The following is a 16,456-nucleotide window of genomic DNA, read 5'->3' on the forward strand; positions in this document are numbered from 1 at the left end:
TCCCGCGTGAGAGAGATTTAACCACGCCCGGGGCCGGAAATAAAGGACAAATATTGTTTTTACAAAAGTTTTAAAGTAAAAGTGAAAATAATGCATGTGTAACAATTCCCATGAAAATAACAATCTCTTTAAATTGTATATCCGGTAAACCAAACCTGGGGGTGGGCGAGTGAAGTGAGCAGAGGGTAGCGCCCCCTAGTATATATATATATATATATATATATATATATATATATATATATATATATACCAGTAACGGCACACTGCACGGAATACACTCGACTTGAGCATTCCTAGTTTTCATCCTCTTTCTCTGTAAGTTTAGCATTCGTTTGCTCAGAGGTTGATATACTTGCTGCTTTGTGAGCAGCTCTTCATTTGTCCACCCTAGCGGCCCGCTTCTTCTCTGCTTTCATCGGCATCTTTTCAAACTGATTAAGTCAGTGTTTATGTTGCAATTACTTAGTACATTTTCCTTAATTTTTCACTTAAGCTGGCACTGAAGTCTTCAATCTGCCTCAAGAATAATTTAAGATATGGAGAGGTAGGGGAAGTGACAGCAAAGGTGGTAGGGATGAGAACGGCGCCCGTATGCATGCACCGCACGGCCGCCCTGCTGGCTGCTGCCGAGAGTTGATTCTACAAAAAAATAAAATAAAAATAAAAAGAGGAATAACCTTGGAGGTCAATCATCACCGCGAAAGCGGATAGTAGGCGTCATGTTGTACATGTGTACCAAGTTTCAGGTCAATAGGTCAAACGGTTTGCAAGCTACAGGTGATTTAAAATTCTGGACAGACAAATGGACAGCCACGGTAGTGTATTATATAAGTAGATATACATATATATGTATAGTAGATATACACAGTGGATTTAGAAAGTATTCAGATCCCTTTACTTCACTTCCTGCTACACTTTATTGTGTTGTACATTTAGCTTTGAATAAATTTGCCATTTTGAACCACTTGACCCAAACAAAACAATATTTTTTTAAAGCATGCAGACACTTACGTTATGCCCAGGAGGACCTTGTGGACCAGCAACTCCAGGTACACCTCTGATACCCTGATGGAAAATATAAGCATACGAGTATCTTAAAGTTGCCTGAATGCAACACTGAAACATTGTATGTTTTTCTTAATTTAAAAATATGAATATGCTGTACAGTGCTAAAATTGTAGTATATACTTATACATTCACTTTCAGTAAAAACATACAAAAAAATGCAGAACATTTTAGTAATTTTTATTGCAGCTATTTTTTTAAGTACATGACCATGTACGGTATAATTCTGGTTAGTAATTTAGTTTTTAAAAATTCTGCATTGAATACATTATAAAAGGTACAGAATACACACAAAATGTGCGTCCACTTTGCTTTTCTGAAATTCACTTTTGTTCAATGCCAAGTAATTTTACTGCTGTAAATCTTGTGCAAATTTTCAGAAATGTAATATTCAGTATTTTTTGGAAAACTATTGTGTGTAAAAAAAATGATTACTCCCAAATCCAAACTCTTGAATTTCAAACCACTGGGAAGGCATACTGGGAAGGACTTTGGACTTTAAACAACAAGGATGCTGTTCATTTCTCATTGTGGTGACCCTGAGCAAACTGCTCAATCCACCTGCGCTCCAAGTTTGAAAATAAAATGTGAAGAATGTTGCCATGAGAAAACGTGCAAGCCTAATTGACAGTCACGTGATGTTTATAGAGGCAAAGTTTGGTCACTGTAACCATCTGCTCTCAGTCTTAATTATTTTAAGTAGCTGCTACAAGGTTTACTTTTCCGTCTGTATGAAAATGTACAATGGCCATAAACATTAATATTTTTGTATGTAAGAGGTTTTAGTCCCTATTGTTGAAACCAATTACTTTGCTGTTAACAAAAAAAAAATTAAAAATTATATTTTTTGTTTTGATATACTTAGTTAATCCCTGAGGGGAAACTTTGGGGGTCAGAGTGATGGGTCATAAATCGTACAGTGCCTCTGGAGCAATTTTTTTCACTTTTAGGGCCTTGCTTTAAGGGCCCAATAGAGTAAGATCCCTTCTGGCAGTAACAGGATTTGAACCAACAACCTTCCAGATACCAGCACAGACCATTAGCCACAGAGCCACCACTTTGCCTTAAAAGTTGAGAAGGCAGTCATTTTGTAGCCAGTAAGGTCTGAACAGGGCTATGGGAGCCCGGTGGGATGTGAACTCTGGGCTCCTTAGTGCAATCCAGAAGTGTTAGCTATTGCTAACAACAAATTAATGCTGTAAAAAATAAATTATCATCCATAACATAGTATAAATATTTATTCAAGCAGGTTGACATTGGGTGTACACTGTGTAGTTATTATGAGCAGACATTTGGACACTGCTTTGCAAGCTTTGTCAGTGTTTTAAAGCCCCCTTTATTGAGGCTTTATATTTATTTGAAAAAAATGAGTAAACCTAATATTAGTTAAAAATATTTGTAATGTTCAGGGCTGCAAACACGACGAAGGGTGGCGAGGGAGTATCACAGAAGAAGGAAAGCAGTGGAGAAGTTGCCACCAGGTTTACATATTAGAATATTAAAACATTAGAACAATCTGGATGAGCACAGGCTGTTCAGCCCAAGAAAGCTTGCAAGTCCTATCCACTTAATTCTTCCAAAATAACATCAACAACAACATTTATTTCTATAGCACATTTTCATGCAAATGATGTAGCTCAAAGTGCTTTACAGGATGAAGAAAAAAATATATAAATAAAATTAGGCAATAGTAATTAACATAGGATAAAAGTAAGGTCTGATGGCCAGGGAGGACAGAAAAAACACACAAAAAACTAAATCTGCAGGGGTTCCAAGGCCACGAGACCACCCAACCATCACTGGGCATTCTACCTAACATAAATGATCTCAATCAGTCCTCATGGTTTTCAGGCTTCACATGGAAGAATTACACGATGATGGTCATGTGGACCTCAGGCCTTCAATCCATCAATATAGGGACTGCATGGTGCTTTGATCGGGTGGTAGTGGTGTAGATCGTTGAGTTTTGAAAGTCCCTAAAAACCTACTGTCTACTACACTACTTATTCCATGTATCTATGGTTCTCTGTGTGATATTGTCCACACAATATGTGAAGCCACTACTGTGTGCCCTCATTCTTCCTAATGTACCTTCCAGGAAACTGAGTGGTTGCATGTTGAGTTGTTCTGAACACTTACTCCATTCTTGAATTTATTGTACTAAGCATGCATCACATCTGAGGCACATGGTGCTGCAGGCTTGCGGTGTTCAATTGTTAATTGATAAGGGGAATGCCCTGCTTCTAGGACCTCCATTGGATAAGGACCTGTTATGTGCTGACTGTTTATTCATTTTATTACTGCTTACAATCAATAAAAAGTCCTAAGATGTTTATTTTATTTCTCGGAAGCTTACCTTGGAAACTATCAATAATATCTATCCATCAACTTTTGTGCCTGCTTTTTAAATTACAGCTTTACAAGAAGAGAAAATCTATTCCAGCAGACCTGAGCATTAGGCATATGAAGTATGACAGAAGAATAAACAGGAAGCATCACTAAGCCAAATGATTTATCTGTTCCCTAAACCCAATCCTTCAATGACAAAATTGCAAGAAGGTAGCTTGGCTTATGGAACCTTGAATAGGACTGCAGTCCATTGTAGGGTAGACACATATACATGCTCACTCTTATCAGGCAAATTTGGAGTTACTAATCAATCAAACATGAATATCTTAGGGATGTAGGACAAGAGAAAAGAATTCCTGAAGAATATGCTGACTGACATAAAGATAATGTTTAAAATCAACAAAGATAATGGCCAGGGTGAAAACTGAACCCATGTCCCTGAAGGTAGGAAAATATCCTAAGTGACGATACCACTACCATCAAATATGGTATACAAAAATGGGAATTCTGTCAAGTATAAAAATGTGTTGATTACATTAGGAATACCATAACTAGTATTTCAGAATTTAATCAGAATAAACCATACATCAACTAGAGCAGCCAGTCCACATATAATGGAAGTCACACAAGTGCAAAAGAACAGAATACTGTGTGCAGTATAGGCCATTGCCCTATACTTATGTTTTATGTAGAAGATTCATTTAGTAAAAACAATGTTGTTGAGTTATAAATGAGTTAAGCTTCTTACCTGTGGCCCTTTTTCTCCTTGACTACCAGGAGGTCCCTAAAACCAACATAAAGAAAACATTCATTACTTGGTGAAACTGATTTTTCGCAGAGTCTGAAAGGATGGACTATATGACTTTATTTCTTACAGTCTGTTATTCTAAACCATCCAACATATTTTGATTTTTTTATTTATATGATGCTTTATTTACTGAACTGGAAACTGATGCTTTTAACAATTTTGAGAGTTTTGTATTTGCTTATAATGAGTACTATGTGGTTCAGTTCCTACACAGTTGTCAAAGCAAAACAGAGTAGTGTTTTAATTAATTAAATAAATTTTAAAATGTCAGGTTCTAACAGTAAATATCTATATATACAATTCACTAAGCAGCTGACCATGGCACGCAAGATGCAAGACAGAGCCCCGCCCACCAACAATTCACTAAGCAGCCGACCATGGCATACAAGACAGAGACCATGGGATACGCACGACAGAGCCACGCCCACCAACTCTAAGACCATGGGATATGCATGACAGAGCCCCGCCCGCCAACTCTAACCCTCCTCCCGCGTCATGGGATACGCACGACAGAGCCCCGCCCGCCAACGCTAACCCTCCTCCCACGCTCACCCTCGCTCTCGAGGCATGCACACTGCCTGCTCATGTGCCAGCATGCAACACCTGACCAAACACCGCCTCAGTCGCTTTCGTCTCTGCTACAGTCCACATGCACCTCTGAGCCACATTGACTTTTCATTGTTCTTTTCATTTCCGGCTGCTTTTCTATATATAATCCATCAAGTCGCTCGACCATAGGATACGCACACACGCACGACAGAGCCCCGCCCGCCAACTCTAACCCTCCTCCCGTGTCATGGGCTATGCACAACAGAGCCCCGCCCGCCAACTCTAACCCTCCTCCCGCATCCACCCTCGCTCTCGAGGTATGCACACTGCCTGCTCATGTGCCAGCACGCAACACCTCATCAAACACCGCCTCAGTCGCTTTTGTCTCTGCTACAGTCCACATGCACCTCTGAGCCACGTTGACTTTTCATTGTTCTTTTCATTTCCGGCTGCTTTTCTATATATAATCCATCAAGTCGCCCGACCATGGAATTTGCACGCACGCAAGACAGAGCCCTGCCCGCCAACTCTAACCCTCCTCCCGCGTCATGGGATACACAAGACAGAGCACCGCCCACCAACTCTAACCCTCCTCCTGCGTCCACGCATGCAAGACAGAGTCCTGCCCGCCAACTCTAACGCTCCTCCTGCGTCATGGGATACGCACGGCAGAGCCCTGGCCGCCAACTCTAACCCTCCTCCCGGAACACTATGACAAACTCAACACAGAACAGAAACACGCTGTTGACACTGTTTTACACACTGTATACAGTGATTCCCATCCCCGACAAACATGCTTCTTCTTAGATGGTCCTGCAGGATCAGGGAAAACCTTTGTCTACAAAACCCTGATTCATACCATCAGAGCTAGGGGAGACATTCCTACAACCGTAGCATCTACAGGAAAACCTGCAACATTGTTACCGAGTGGATGAACTGCACATTCCGTTTTTAAAATACCGTTGAGACTTCCACATGCAACACCAAACCTACCTCGCCACACGCTCTACATCTTCTGCAATCCAAATTGATAATATGGGACGAGGTGCCAATGACACATGCATATACGCATTCCAGGCAGTTGACAGGTTATTACGTGACCTCACAGGTGACATGCAGCTATTTGGAGGCAAAACAATACTATTGGGTGGAGATTTTCGACAAATTCTCCCCGTCATTATGCGTGGCTCCTGAGCACTTACTGTCGTCAGTTGCATTAACAAGCAACCTTTGTGGCGTCACATGCATGTTCTTACACTGACGACAAATATGAGAGATTCTTCCTGAAGAACAACATTTCGCAAAATGGCTCCTCGATGTTGGAGACGGGACAAACGGAACACCTGTGACATTGCCTTCACATTGTTTTCCTTTTATTTCTGATCCCATTCAACAACTATATGGCGACATCGACTTCTCAACTGTCACTCTGGAACAACTCAGTACACAAGCTATATTCAGTGACACCAACGAAGACTCACTACACCTTAATGAACAAGTGCTGAAACTTATCCCTACCGACAAAGTGACTTTCACCAGCATTGACTCCATCGTCACAGACGATCCCGCAGATCAACTTTCATTCCCTGAAGAATTTCTTAATAGTCTTACTCCCACTGGCATGCCTCCGCATAAACTCAAAATTAAAATTGGTTCAGTCATCATGCTTCTCAGAAACCTACTGCCAGCAAAAGGTCTCTGTAATGGCACTAGACTTTCTGTTACCAGCATTCACCGTAATGTACTGGAGTGCAAGACTATCGCAGCTGCTACCTCACAAACTGTCCTTATTCCCCGGATATCCCTGACCCCATCAGATTCAAATTTACCTTTTACTTTTACACGCAGACAATTTCCTGTTAGATTGGCCTTTGCAATGACAATTAATAAGGCACGGGTACAAACTTTCAAAAAGATATGCCTGTATCTGCCAAAACCAGTTTTCAGTCACAGACAATTTTATGTTGCTCTCTCCAGAGTTCCATCTTTTCATTCACTCACAGTCATAGCCTCAAACCCACCCCATTTGGACAACTGTGTCTTTCAAGAAGTGTTCACCCATCAATAAATAATTATGCGGCGTATGCTACGCCGCGGGTTGGCTAGTTTGTAATCATTTTGTAAATTGGCTTTTTACATAATACAGTAATCCCTTCTCCATCGCGGGGGTTGTGTTCCAGAGCCACCCGCGAAATAAGAAAATCCGCGAAGTAGAAACCATATGTTTATATGGTTATTTTTATATTGTCATGCTTGGGTCACAGATTTGCGCAGAAACACAAGGGGTTGTAGAGAGACAGGAATGTTATTCAAACACTGCAAACAAACATTTGTCTCTTTTTCAAAAGTTTAAACTGTGCTCCATGACAAGACAGAGATGACAGTTCCGTCTCACAATTAAAAGAATGCAAACATATCTTCCTTTTCAAAGGAGTGCGCGTCAGGAGCACAGAATGTCAGAAAGAGAGAGGAAAGCAAACAAATCAATAGGGCTGTTTGGATTTTAAGTATGCGAAGCACCACGGCACAAAGCTGTTGAAGGCGGCAGCTCACACCCCCTCCGTCAGGAGCAGGGAGAGAGAGAGAGAGACAGAGAAAAACAAACAAGCAAAAATCAATACGTGCCCTTCGAGCTTTTAAGTATGTGAAGCACCGTGCAGCATGTTGCTTCACGAAGCAGCTGCACAGAAGGTAGCAACGTGAAGATAATCTTTCAGCATTTTTAGACGAGCGTCCGTATTGTCTAGGTGTGCGAACAGCCCCCCTGCTCACACCCCCTACGTCAGGATCAGAGAAAGTCAGTGCAAGAGAGAGAGAGAGAAAAGTAAGTTGGGTAGCTTCTCAGCCATCTGCCAATAGCGTCCCTTGTATGAAATCAACTGGGCAAACCAACTGAGGAAGCATGTACCAAAAATTAAAAGACCCATTGTCCGCAGAAATCCGCGAACCAGCAAAAAATCCGCGATATATATTTAAATATGCTTACATATAAAATCCGCGATAGAGTGAAGCCGCGAAAGGCGAAGCGCGATATAGCGAGGGATTACTGTATCATTACACAAAGTTGAGCAGCACTGGGCACATTCACATATACATAAAGACAATAACCAAATTTAGAATCATATGTTTTTCTATAAACTTTTTCTGTATTCACATGTTATGGGAGTTTTTGGAGTCCCAACTTGGAACATTTCAACTTCCCATTTTGTGGCATTTGCATTTTTTGGGAGAAACGTGTAGTTGCTGTTGATTTATTACTTGTTTCACACTAAAAGCAATTATGCATGAGCTGTCATTTTTACATGAAAATAAAAAGACAAACTAAACAGAATAAAAGTTTTTCAACTAAAACTTGGTAACAACAACAAAAAAAAACATTTCTGACTGATTTTCTTTTTTCTATTTCGTATTATTGACTGGGGTGAAAGTCACTTTTACATCCAAACCTTGAGAATTCAGGTAGCTTTGCTGACACGACTCAGTACATACGTATCATGCAGATACAGTCAAGACGTTTACCTGATGGTTAACCTACTGTCAGTATGGGCAACTTATCTGATATATGTGACTTCGAGCATGGTTATCCTGCCAACGTGGGTAATGGTAAACAACAACAAGAACAAGTTATTTTTTGTAGCCTCAATGGGCTTTAACAGTCCCTGGTTTTGACTGTCCCCCTGCCTTGACTCCATAAGAAGATAAGAAAAAACTCAAAAAATAAAAAAAAACTTTTTTTTTGGGGTTGGGGAATGGAAGAATCTTGGGAAAGGCAATTCAGAGACAGATCCCCTTCCAGGTAGGCTGGGCATGCAATGGGTGTCAAAAAATTGAGTAAGTACAACACCCAAAGCAGAACACAAGTAATCTTCTTCACACAGCTAGAGAGCCAATCTATCATTGCCACCTTAGAAATACAATACAATGGTACAAAAAACTTTGTTTTTGCACAGCACTCATCACCACGTGCAAGTGCAGAATGTTTCATTAACCTGAAGGTTAAAAAGGTGCAAGGACCAGGGGATGAAACAGAAAAAAAAATGCATGAAATGGTCAGTGGGCCTAGAGCCAAAAGGAAGCAAATCTGAAAAGTCCAAAAGCCAAAATGCATACCAAAACTCAAAGTCACCTAACAGGTGTGATATGTGGCTGGCCTTTCATCCCGGCCAATACCACCAGGCCGCCAGGTGGAGCCCTTCCTGCAGCATGGAGGTGCCCTGAATGCCAGCAGGGAATACTGGACATTGTAGTTTTTATTACCAGCCCTGTTGGATACCTTGGGGCCCGCTAGAGGACGCTACAGGGAGGTACAGAGACTATTTGCCTTATGACCAGGAAGTACGTCAGAGTCACATGGACAAAGGGAATGATGTGCTTCCTGGGCGAAGAAAAGAAGAATTTTTTTATCTGACCCGGAAGTGTTCCAGGTCACATGGACAGAGAGGGTGAAATGCTTCCGGGTCAAGGACTATAAAAAGGACAGTGAAACACCAGAGCGTTGAGCTGAGCTGGGTGGAAGGGTGGCAACGCGTCTGGGAGTGGAGGATTGTGATTGATTATTGATTATAGTTATTGTTTATGAAAATTTTGGAGTGTAGGTGCTTTGTGCACTTTATTATTGTCCAAATAAATAATTATTGGACTTTTACCTGGTGTCTGACGAGTGGTCAGAGGGTTCAAGGAGTTGAGAGGACTGGAAACTGTCACACAGGCAACATCCCAACATCCTAGAATGTCTTGAATCACTAGCTAAATGTACAGGAGAAGTTCAAACCAGCTTCCCAAAACTTAAATGATGGGGCTAGCTTGGGACAATCTTAAATAGCATCATTCCAATGATGTAATGCATTGAAACTTCTGGCCGTCACGTGGTAGCAACAGGACAACAACAGTATAATAGATTGTCAAAGCTAATGGATAACCAAAGAGCAGAAAAAACATGCAGAGTTCTATTCCTGTTAGCTAAGAACAGGAGGTTGAAGCATGTGATCACCCAAACTGAACAATTTAAGACTACATAATGCCGATAGTAGGTTCAGAATAAGGCACAATTCCTGCAATCCTGCCCAATGTCATCGCTACAGACTGGTGGTGCGGAATATTTTTTTGGCAGACATTAGGCCTCTTAATACTTATTGTATGTCATGTGAATGCCACGGTGTGTGCCTAAAAATTGTTACTGACCATGTGAAACCCTTTATGGTCACAATTTAGCTTTCAGAGTTGATACATATAGTTGGATAATACACCATGTCACAAAGCACCCATTATCTGAAGCTCGTTCCTCTCATATGGCAGAACCTCAGTTTACTCAAAACTGGCCCTCACGATCCTCACAGTGAGCACCTTTGCAATGGGCTAGAATGAGAAGATTGTAACATGAATGTTCAACAAAAAACCTGATGGAACTCTGGGAAGTTTTAAAGTAAAGTATGTAAAGTATTCTTATTGAACGGCTAATTTAAGCTCAAATTTACAAATACACTCTTACAGGTGGTCCCGGCAGCCCTGTTCCAGGTGGACCCCTCTCTCCAATACGTCCAGATAATCCAGGAGACCCAGCTTCACCCTGAGGAACATTACAAAATTCACACATTATATACTGAAGCACATATATAAACAAACTGTAATTTAATGCAATTAATTTGGTCAATATATTCCATAAGGCATAATAAATACAAATTTTCTAAAAGGACATCTAATGTAAACATTCATTATGTGTTCCATAACTTACTTGCCTGTTAACAGACTTTTTATTTTAACTTAATTTATTACATGCATAAGTATATATTACAACAATAAGCTATAAAGAGGCATTTCTTTGTTGTGCTTACCTTGGGTCCTTGTGGCCCTGGCAGGCCTTGAGCACCAGGCTCTCCCTAAAATACAAACATCCATAATCAGAAGGTTAAACATTGTAACTCAGGCTCGGGACACTGCCCTTTCTATTTTTAAGCACTAAGCAATTCTTCTAACTTTGTTTTACAAAGGTAAATATAAGAATAATATCTTTCATTGCGGGGATTTGTGTTAAATAAGCATAATTGAAAACCAAATACTTATCTATTAAACAATCAGAAATTCAGCTTTGAATTTATTGGGAGAGATTTATGTTTTTTTGATTTACAGTTAAACCTTTTAAAGAAAGGTATGTGTATAAATATATTATTGTAGTTATTACATTATATGCAGTATATATTTTTAACATCACTATCAGTATAAATAAAAAATATATCCATCATCCTTTAATGTAAGGGTCTGTTGCTCATAATTAATGAATACAGTTCATAAAATGCAGAAAACTGCAGAGGTTGATTAGTTTAAAATTTGTTAAAGACAATGTTATTGAATACATTTTAAACATTATGTTCATCTACTGTAACTGTAGGACCAGAGACGTTGCTACATAGTATAAAGGATCCGGGATTAGATCCCACATCCACATCAATCACAAAATGTCTCCTGGATCCATTCAGACTTAACCTGAAAACCAACTGTCTCTTAAAAGATTGGGTGGAGGCAAGAATTTCATTCATTGACAGACTGAACATGAGAAGATGACTAGACAAATACGACACAAAAATGTATAAAACCATACAAAATTGTGTTCTAAAGTTAAACACATTCTATAACTCTAAAAAATATGTTCCCTGCACTCGTGCCTTACTTTGGAGGCTATGGGACATGGAGGAAAAGCTTAAGAATGTAGCAAATACTGTATATCAATTTTTCAAGCCAAGACAGTTGTCGAGTATTAATCTGCATCTTGCGATTACAAAATCATTTTTAGATAGTTTATACATGTCATTTTTGAACAAAAAACACCACTATTATGACATTCAACAATTTTAAAAGACGACCAGCTGTGCGCAATAGCTCAGCTCTTAATCTTCCTGTGCAACAACGTTTTGCCCCCCTAGGGTTTGGCTTTCACTTCAAAGACCAAATCAAAGTAAACTGTTTGTGCCACGTGGTTGGTTTTGTTTCGATTTATTTCCATATGTATGACAGAACCCACATACGCAAGTAGAATTTATATGTTTACCACAAGGAAAATAATACCAGGAATAAATGATAAAACGATTACTTCCAGATCCCATTTGTTGTCACAAACATGCATTGGAAATACAAAAGGTGCAGGTCAATACTCAGCAAATGTCTTGGTTTGAAAAATGGTTGTATTTGGTAAGTTTTTAAGCTTTTCCTCCGTGACAAATAACCCTCCATTGTAAAGCAGCAGTGTGGTCAAGACACTTTATTAAATTTATGGAAAGCGCTTAACTTAAGAACACAATTTCACATGGCAAATGCATGTATACAATGTTTATGAAGAAATTACTTTAACTTGAAAAATACTGAAATTATTCTTTAGGAACTCTTTAATTAACATTGACAAATTTGTTGGTACCCTTCCACGAAAGAAAGAAGAATACACAATTGTCTCTGAAATAACTTGAAACTGACAAAAGTAATTGACACCCACCATTCTTAATTCAGTGTTTAATGGAGACCATACTTTGCTTTAGAGTTTTCAGTTAAAAGAATATTTAAAATAATAACAGAAATAACAGTGGCATGGACAAAAAATGATGGAACCCTTAACCTAATGATTTGTTGCACAATCTTTAGAGGCAATCACAGCAAACAAACGATTCCTGGAGCCTTCAATGAGACTTCTACACCTTTCAACAGGTAGTTTGGTCCACTCTTCCTGAGTTTCCAGGTTTGAAGGAGGCCTTCTCCAGACTGCATGTTCCATACAATTCAAATCAGGGCACATAGAAGTATAGCACTATATATATAGTATAACATAGTGCTGGGGAGGAAGCATTAAGAAGAAAGACGCCTCACGCCAGGACAAATTGGTTAGGAAGGCAGGCTCTATTGTTGGCATGGAGCTAGACAGTTTGACATCTGTGGCAGAGCGACGGGCGCTCAGCAGACTCCTATCAGATATGGAAGATCCACTGCATCCACTAAACAGTGTCATCTCTAGACAGAGGAGCAGCTTCAGCGACAGACTGCTGTCACTGTCCTGCTCCACTGACAGACTGAGGAGATCGTTCCTCCCCCAAACTATGCGACTCTTCAATTCTACCCGGGATGGTGTAAACGTTAACATTATATAAAGTTATTGTCTGTTTTTACCTGCATTATAATCAATCTTTAATTTAATATTGTTTTTTATCAGTATGCTGCTGCTGGAGTATGTGAATTTCCCCTTGGGATTAATAAAGTATCTATCTATTTATCTGCTTCAGAATTGTCCAATGTTTTGTTCTTAGTCATTCTTGGGTGCTTTTTATTGTGTGTTTTGGGTCATTATCCTTTTGGAGGATCCATAACCTGCGACTGAGAGAGCTGCCACTAGGCAGTATGTCTCACTCCATAATGTCTTAATGGTCTTGAGATTTCATTGTTCCATGCACAGACTCAAATCACCCTGCAGCCCCAAAACATAACTGAGCCTCCTCCATGTTTCACAGTACCTATGGTGTTCTTTTCTTCGAGAGCTTCATTTTTTTCATCTGTGGACATACACCTGATGTGACTTGCCAAAAAGTTCCAGTTATGTCTCACCCGTCAAAAGGACATTCTCCTAGAAGCATTGTGGCTTGTCAATACTCATTTTAGCAAATTCTAGTCTGGCTTTTTTATGTTTTTCTTTCAAAAGTGGAGTCCTCCTGCGTCTTCTTCTATTGAGCCCAGCGTCACTCAGTAAGTGATGGTGCGATCAGACACTGATGGACTTTGACCTTAGAGTTCAGCTTGTATCTCTTTGGAAGTTGTCCTTGGCCTTTTGCCTACGATTTTCACTATCCTTCTACCCATTCTTGGGTTAATTTTCCTTTTGCGGCCACGTCCAAAACGTTTTCTACATTCCCATGGACCTTAAACTTCTTAATAATATTTGCAATTGTTGTCACTTGAGAGTTTTAACTGATGTTTCCACTTTACAGAATTCCAGGATATTCAGGTTGAATTATTTTATACAACTAGAATTGTATATGACAATTGCAGTGATTTATAGTGCCACCATTTAGATTGAATACCACCATTTTTATCTTCTCACAGTCCTGTATTAATTAATCAAGGGACAGAGTCGCAATTAACTGAAAGGCTTAAAATGTAATTAATCTTTCACTCCTTGAATGCAAAATTGTGACAAATGTACTTTAACTTATTATACTATGTATATAAATGTACTTTAAACTATTTAGTTTACTGATACCCATTGTGATAATTTTGTTTCTTCAGTCTGTCCATATCTTTGATTTCCTTCCAATACACAGTTTGAAGTAAACAGAGGAATTAATAATATTTCATTTGCCTATGGTACCATAACTATTTTCAGATGACTAAACATGATAATAAAATTCTTCTCAGTTTGTATTTAAAGCAAACACATACACAATTAAGTAAACACATTTGTTCTCAGCTTTATTTAAAGTAAACCCACACAACATTAACCAGATCCAAATAAAGGAAAAACAAAGTACTGCATATTTATTCTGAAATATACTGAGAATTGCTATGTAAGTAACTAGTGCATGCACTCCATTATAAACAATAGAAATATTTTAATGTTATCTGTTCTTCATTGTACTATATCATACCATATAATTTTCTAGGCCCACGTATTCATGAATATACATTAAATATGTAGTTACATATTGGTCTTGATTACAGGCGTTCTCATTTAACATTCACTTAAATAAAATAGATATTTAAAATTTGCTTACGGGTTGACCGTCTTTTCCCTTTCCAGGCAATCCTGGGATACCAGCTTCACCTTGCTCTCCTGCTGGCCCAGGTGGTCCTTGTTTTCCCTCCTTTCCAGGGTCACCCTGTAATGAGTTATTTGAAATAACTAAATATTATTATATTCAATATCAATCCATTCTTTTTCTTACCTACTTATCTAATTCAGAATCGCCGGGTGCCAAAGCCTATCCCTAAAACAATGTATATATGATAGGGACCAACTCTGAGCAGGGGGCAGTCTATTACAGTGCATACTCATACACACCAAACCAATTTCAATTTAGCATTTAAAATTCCATATACATTTACCATTATACAAAAATATTAATTTAATATTAGCTGTGTTACCATTTAAGATGGGTTGAAATCTAAATAATCAACGTCAACATCATGCTTTTTTTTTTTTTTGGATACACAGGTTGTCCAGTTGGTATCCTCTTTCCTCACGGCGGCCCTTTTCTCTTTGCATAGTGAGACCCGTTTTCACTCCTTACTCTCAGCAGTGCTTAACAAACTGACCACTCTTATAGTCAAAGTGTTTTTGCTTAGAAAATGTGGTTGTGGTCACTACCAGATTGGCCTAGATTAGTGACTCTAGCCTATTTGTGTCGGGGATTTGGTTTCCTTATGTGCTTGTCAATTTATCTTTATTTTTACTCATCTATTACTCACCATACAGAGTTATTAGTCATTGGATTAATAGCTAAAAACTGCATTCATGTGGCCTGAGCGGGTGCAAGTTTCAACACTGCAGTTGTTGCCAGTGTATAATGTCTGACCACAGAAGAGATGGATAAGACATATTTTCCTATTTTGAAAACTTTATTTGGTATTTTTATTATATATTTTTTTATTTTTTTCACCCTGTTTGCTAATTTTAGCATTTTTCTTCCTAATCGTAGCAAGTGGACAGACACTCAGACACTTGCCCTTTTATTAAGGAGGATTAGGTAGGCTACCCATCTAAGACAGGTTGAAATCTAAGTAATCAGTGTAGATTTCAGCATATTCAGTGTTAACGTTTGCAGTGTACCATCTACTGGATTGTATTTTGTAATGCATGTAGTAATAAAAGGCATTGCAATTTTTCATACTAACAGATGGTGCATTTCCACTGTTTTTACAAATTCCATACCAGATGGCATATAAGAGAAACATAGCAACCAGACAGACATGGAGATCACACACACACACAGAGGCACTTTTCCTTGGACTTATTCATATCATTTGCCATTGGACAGAATGGGTCACTACAACATTCCATTTAAGCTTAAACTGTTTTGTCTAATTCTGCATGAAAACATGAGAGTGTTTTTTTTTCTTGGCCAACACTTGAAACAACATGGGGTAAGTAATATATAAAAGAAATACCATTTTTGGGTGGAATATCTCTTTTAGGGAATTTATTATTGATTAACTGACATTAGATGGGGCGGCACGGTGGCGCAGTGGGTAGCGCTGCTGCCTCGCAGTTGGGAGACCTGGGGACCTGGGTACGCTTCCCGGGTCCTCCCTGCGTGGAGTTTGCATGTTCTCCCCGTGTCTGCGTGGGTTTCCTCCGGGCGCTCCGGTTTCCTCCCACAGTCCAAAGACATGCAGGTTAGGTGGATTGGCGATTCTAAATTGGCCCTAGTGTGTGCTTGGTGTGTGGGTGTGTTTGTGTGTGTCCTGCAGTGGGTTGGCACCCTGCCCGGGATTGGCTCCTGCCTTGTGCCCTGTGTTGGCTGGGATTGGCTCCAGCAGACCCCCGTGACCCTGTGTTCGGATTCAGCGGGTTGGAAAATGGATGGATGGATGGATGACATTAGATGTTTGACTTAAAATTCTGTTGTGCAAGCAAAATTAAAATTGACTCAAAATAAGCCAGTCCTCTACGCATTATAAATAGTTTTATGCAAAAGTTACTCTTCAGAGTATAAAATA

The 16,456-nt window shown here is 39.3% G+C and overlaps 1 protein-coding gene across 1 annotated transcript in view; it reads right to left on the reverse strand.

Moving 5' to 3' along the window:
- col22a1 (collagen, type XXII, alpha 1) overlaps positions 1–16,456 on the reverse strand; it is a 349,052-nt gene that overhangs the window by 48,362 nt on the left and 284,234 nt on the right. The window contains exons 39-43 of the mRNA XM_028818045.2: positions 14,512–14,616; positions 10,603–10,647; positions 10,260–10,337; positions 4,163–4,198; positions 1,012–1,065 (exon numbers count right to left, since the gene is read on the reverse strand). Coding sequence (XP_028673878.1) covers positions 1,012–1,065; positions 4,163–4,198; positions 10,260–10,337; positions 10,603–10,647; positions 14,512–14,616 — 318 coding nt within the window. The remainder of the gene's footprint in view (positions 1–1,011; positions 1,066–4,162; positions 4,199–10,259; positions 10,338–10,602; positions 10,648–14,511; positions 14,617–16,456) is intronic.

Source organism: Erpetoichthys calabaricus, chromosome 13 (assembly GCF_900747795.2).
Source record: "Erpetoichthys calabaricus chromosome 13, fErpCal1.3, whole genome shotgun sequence".
In the NCBI taxonomy this organism is placed as follows: Eukaryota; Metazoa; Chordata; class Cladistia; order Polypteriformes; family Polypteridae; genus Erpetoichthys; species Erpetoichthys calabaricus.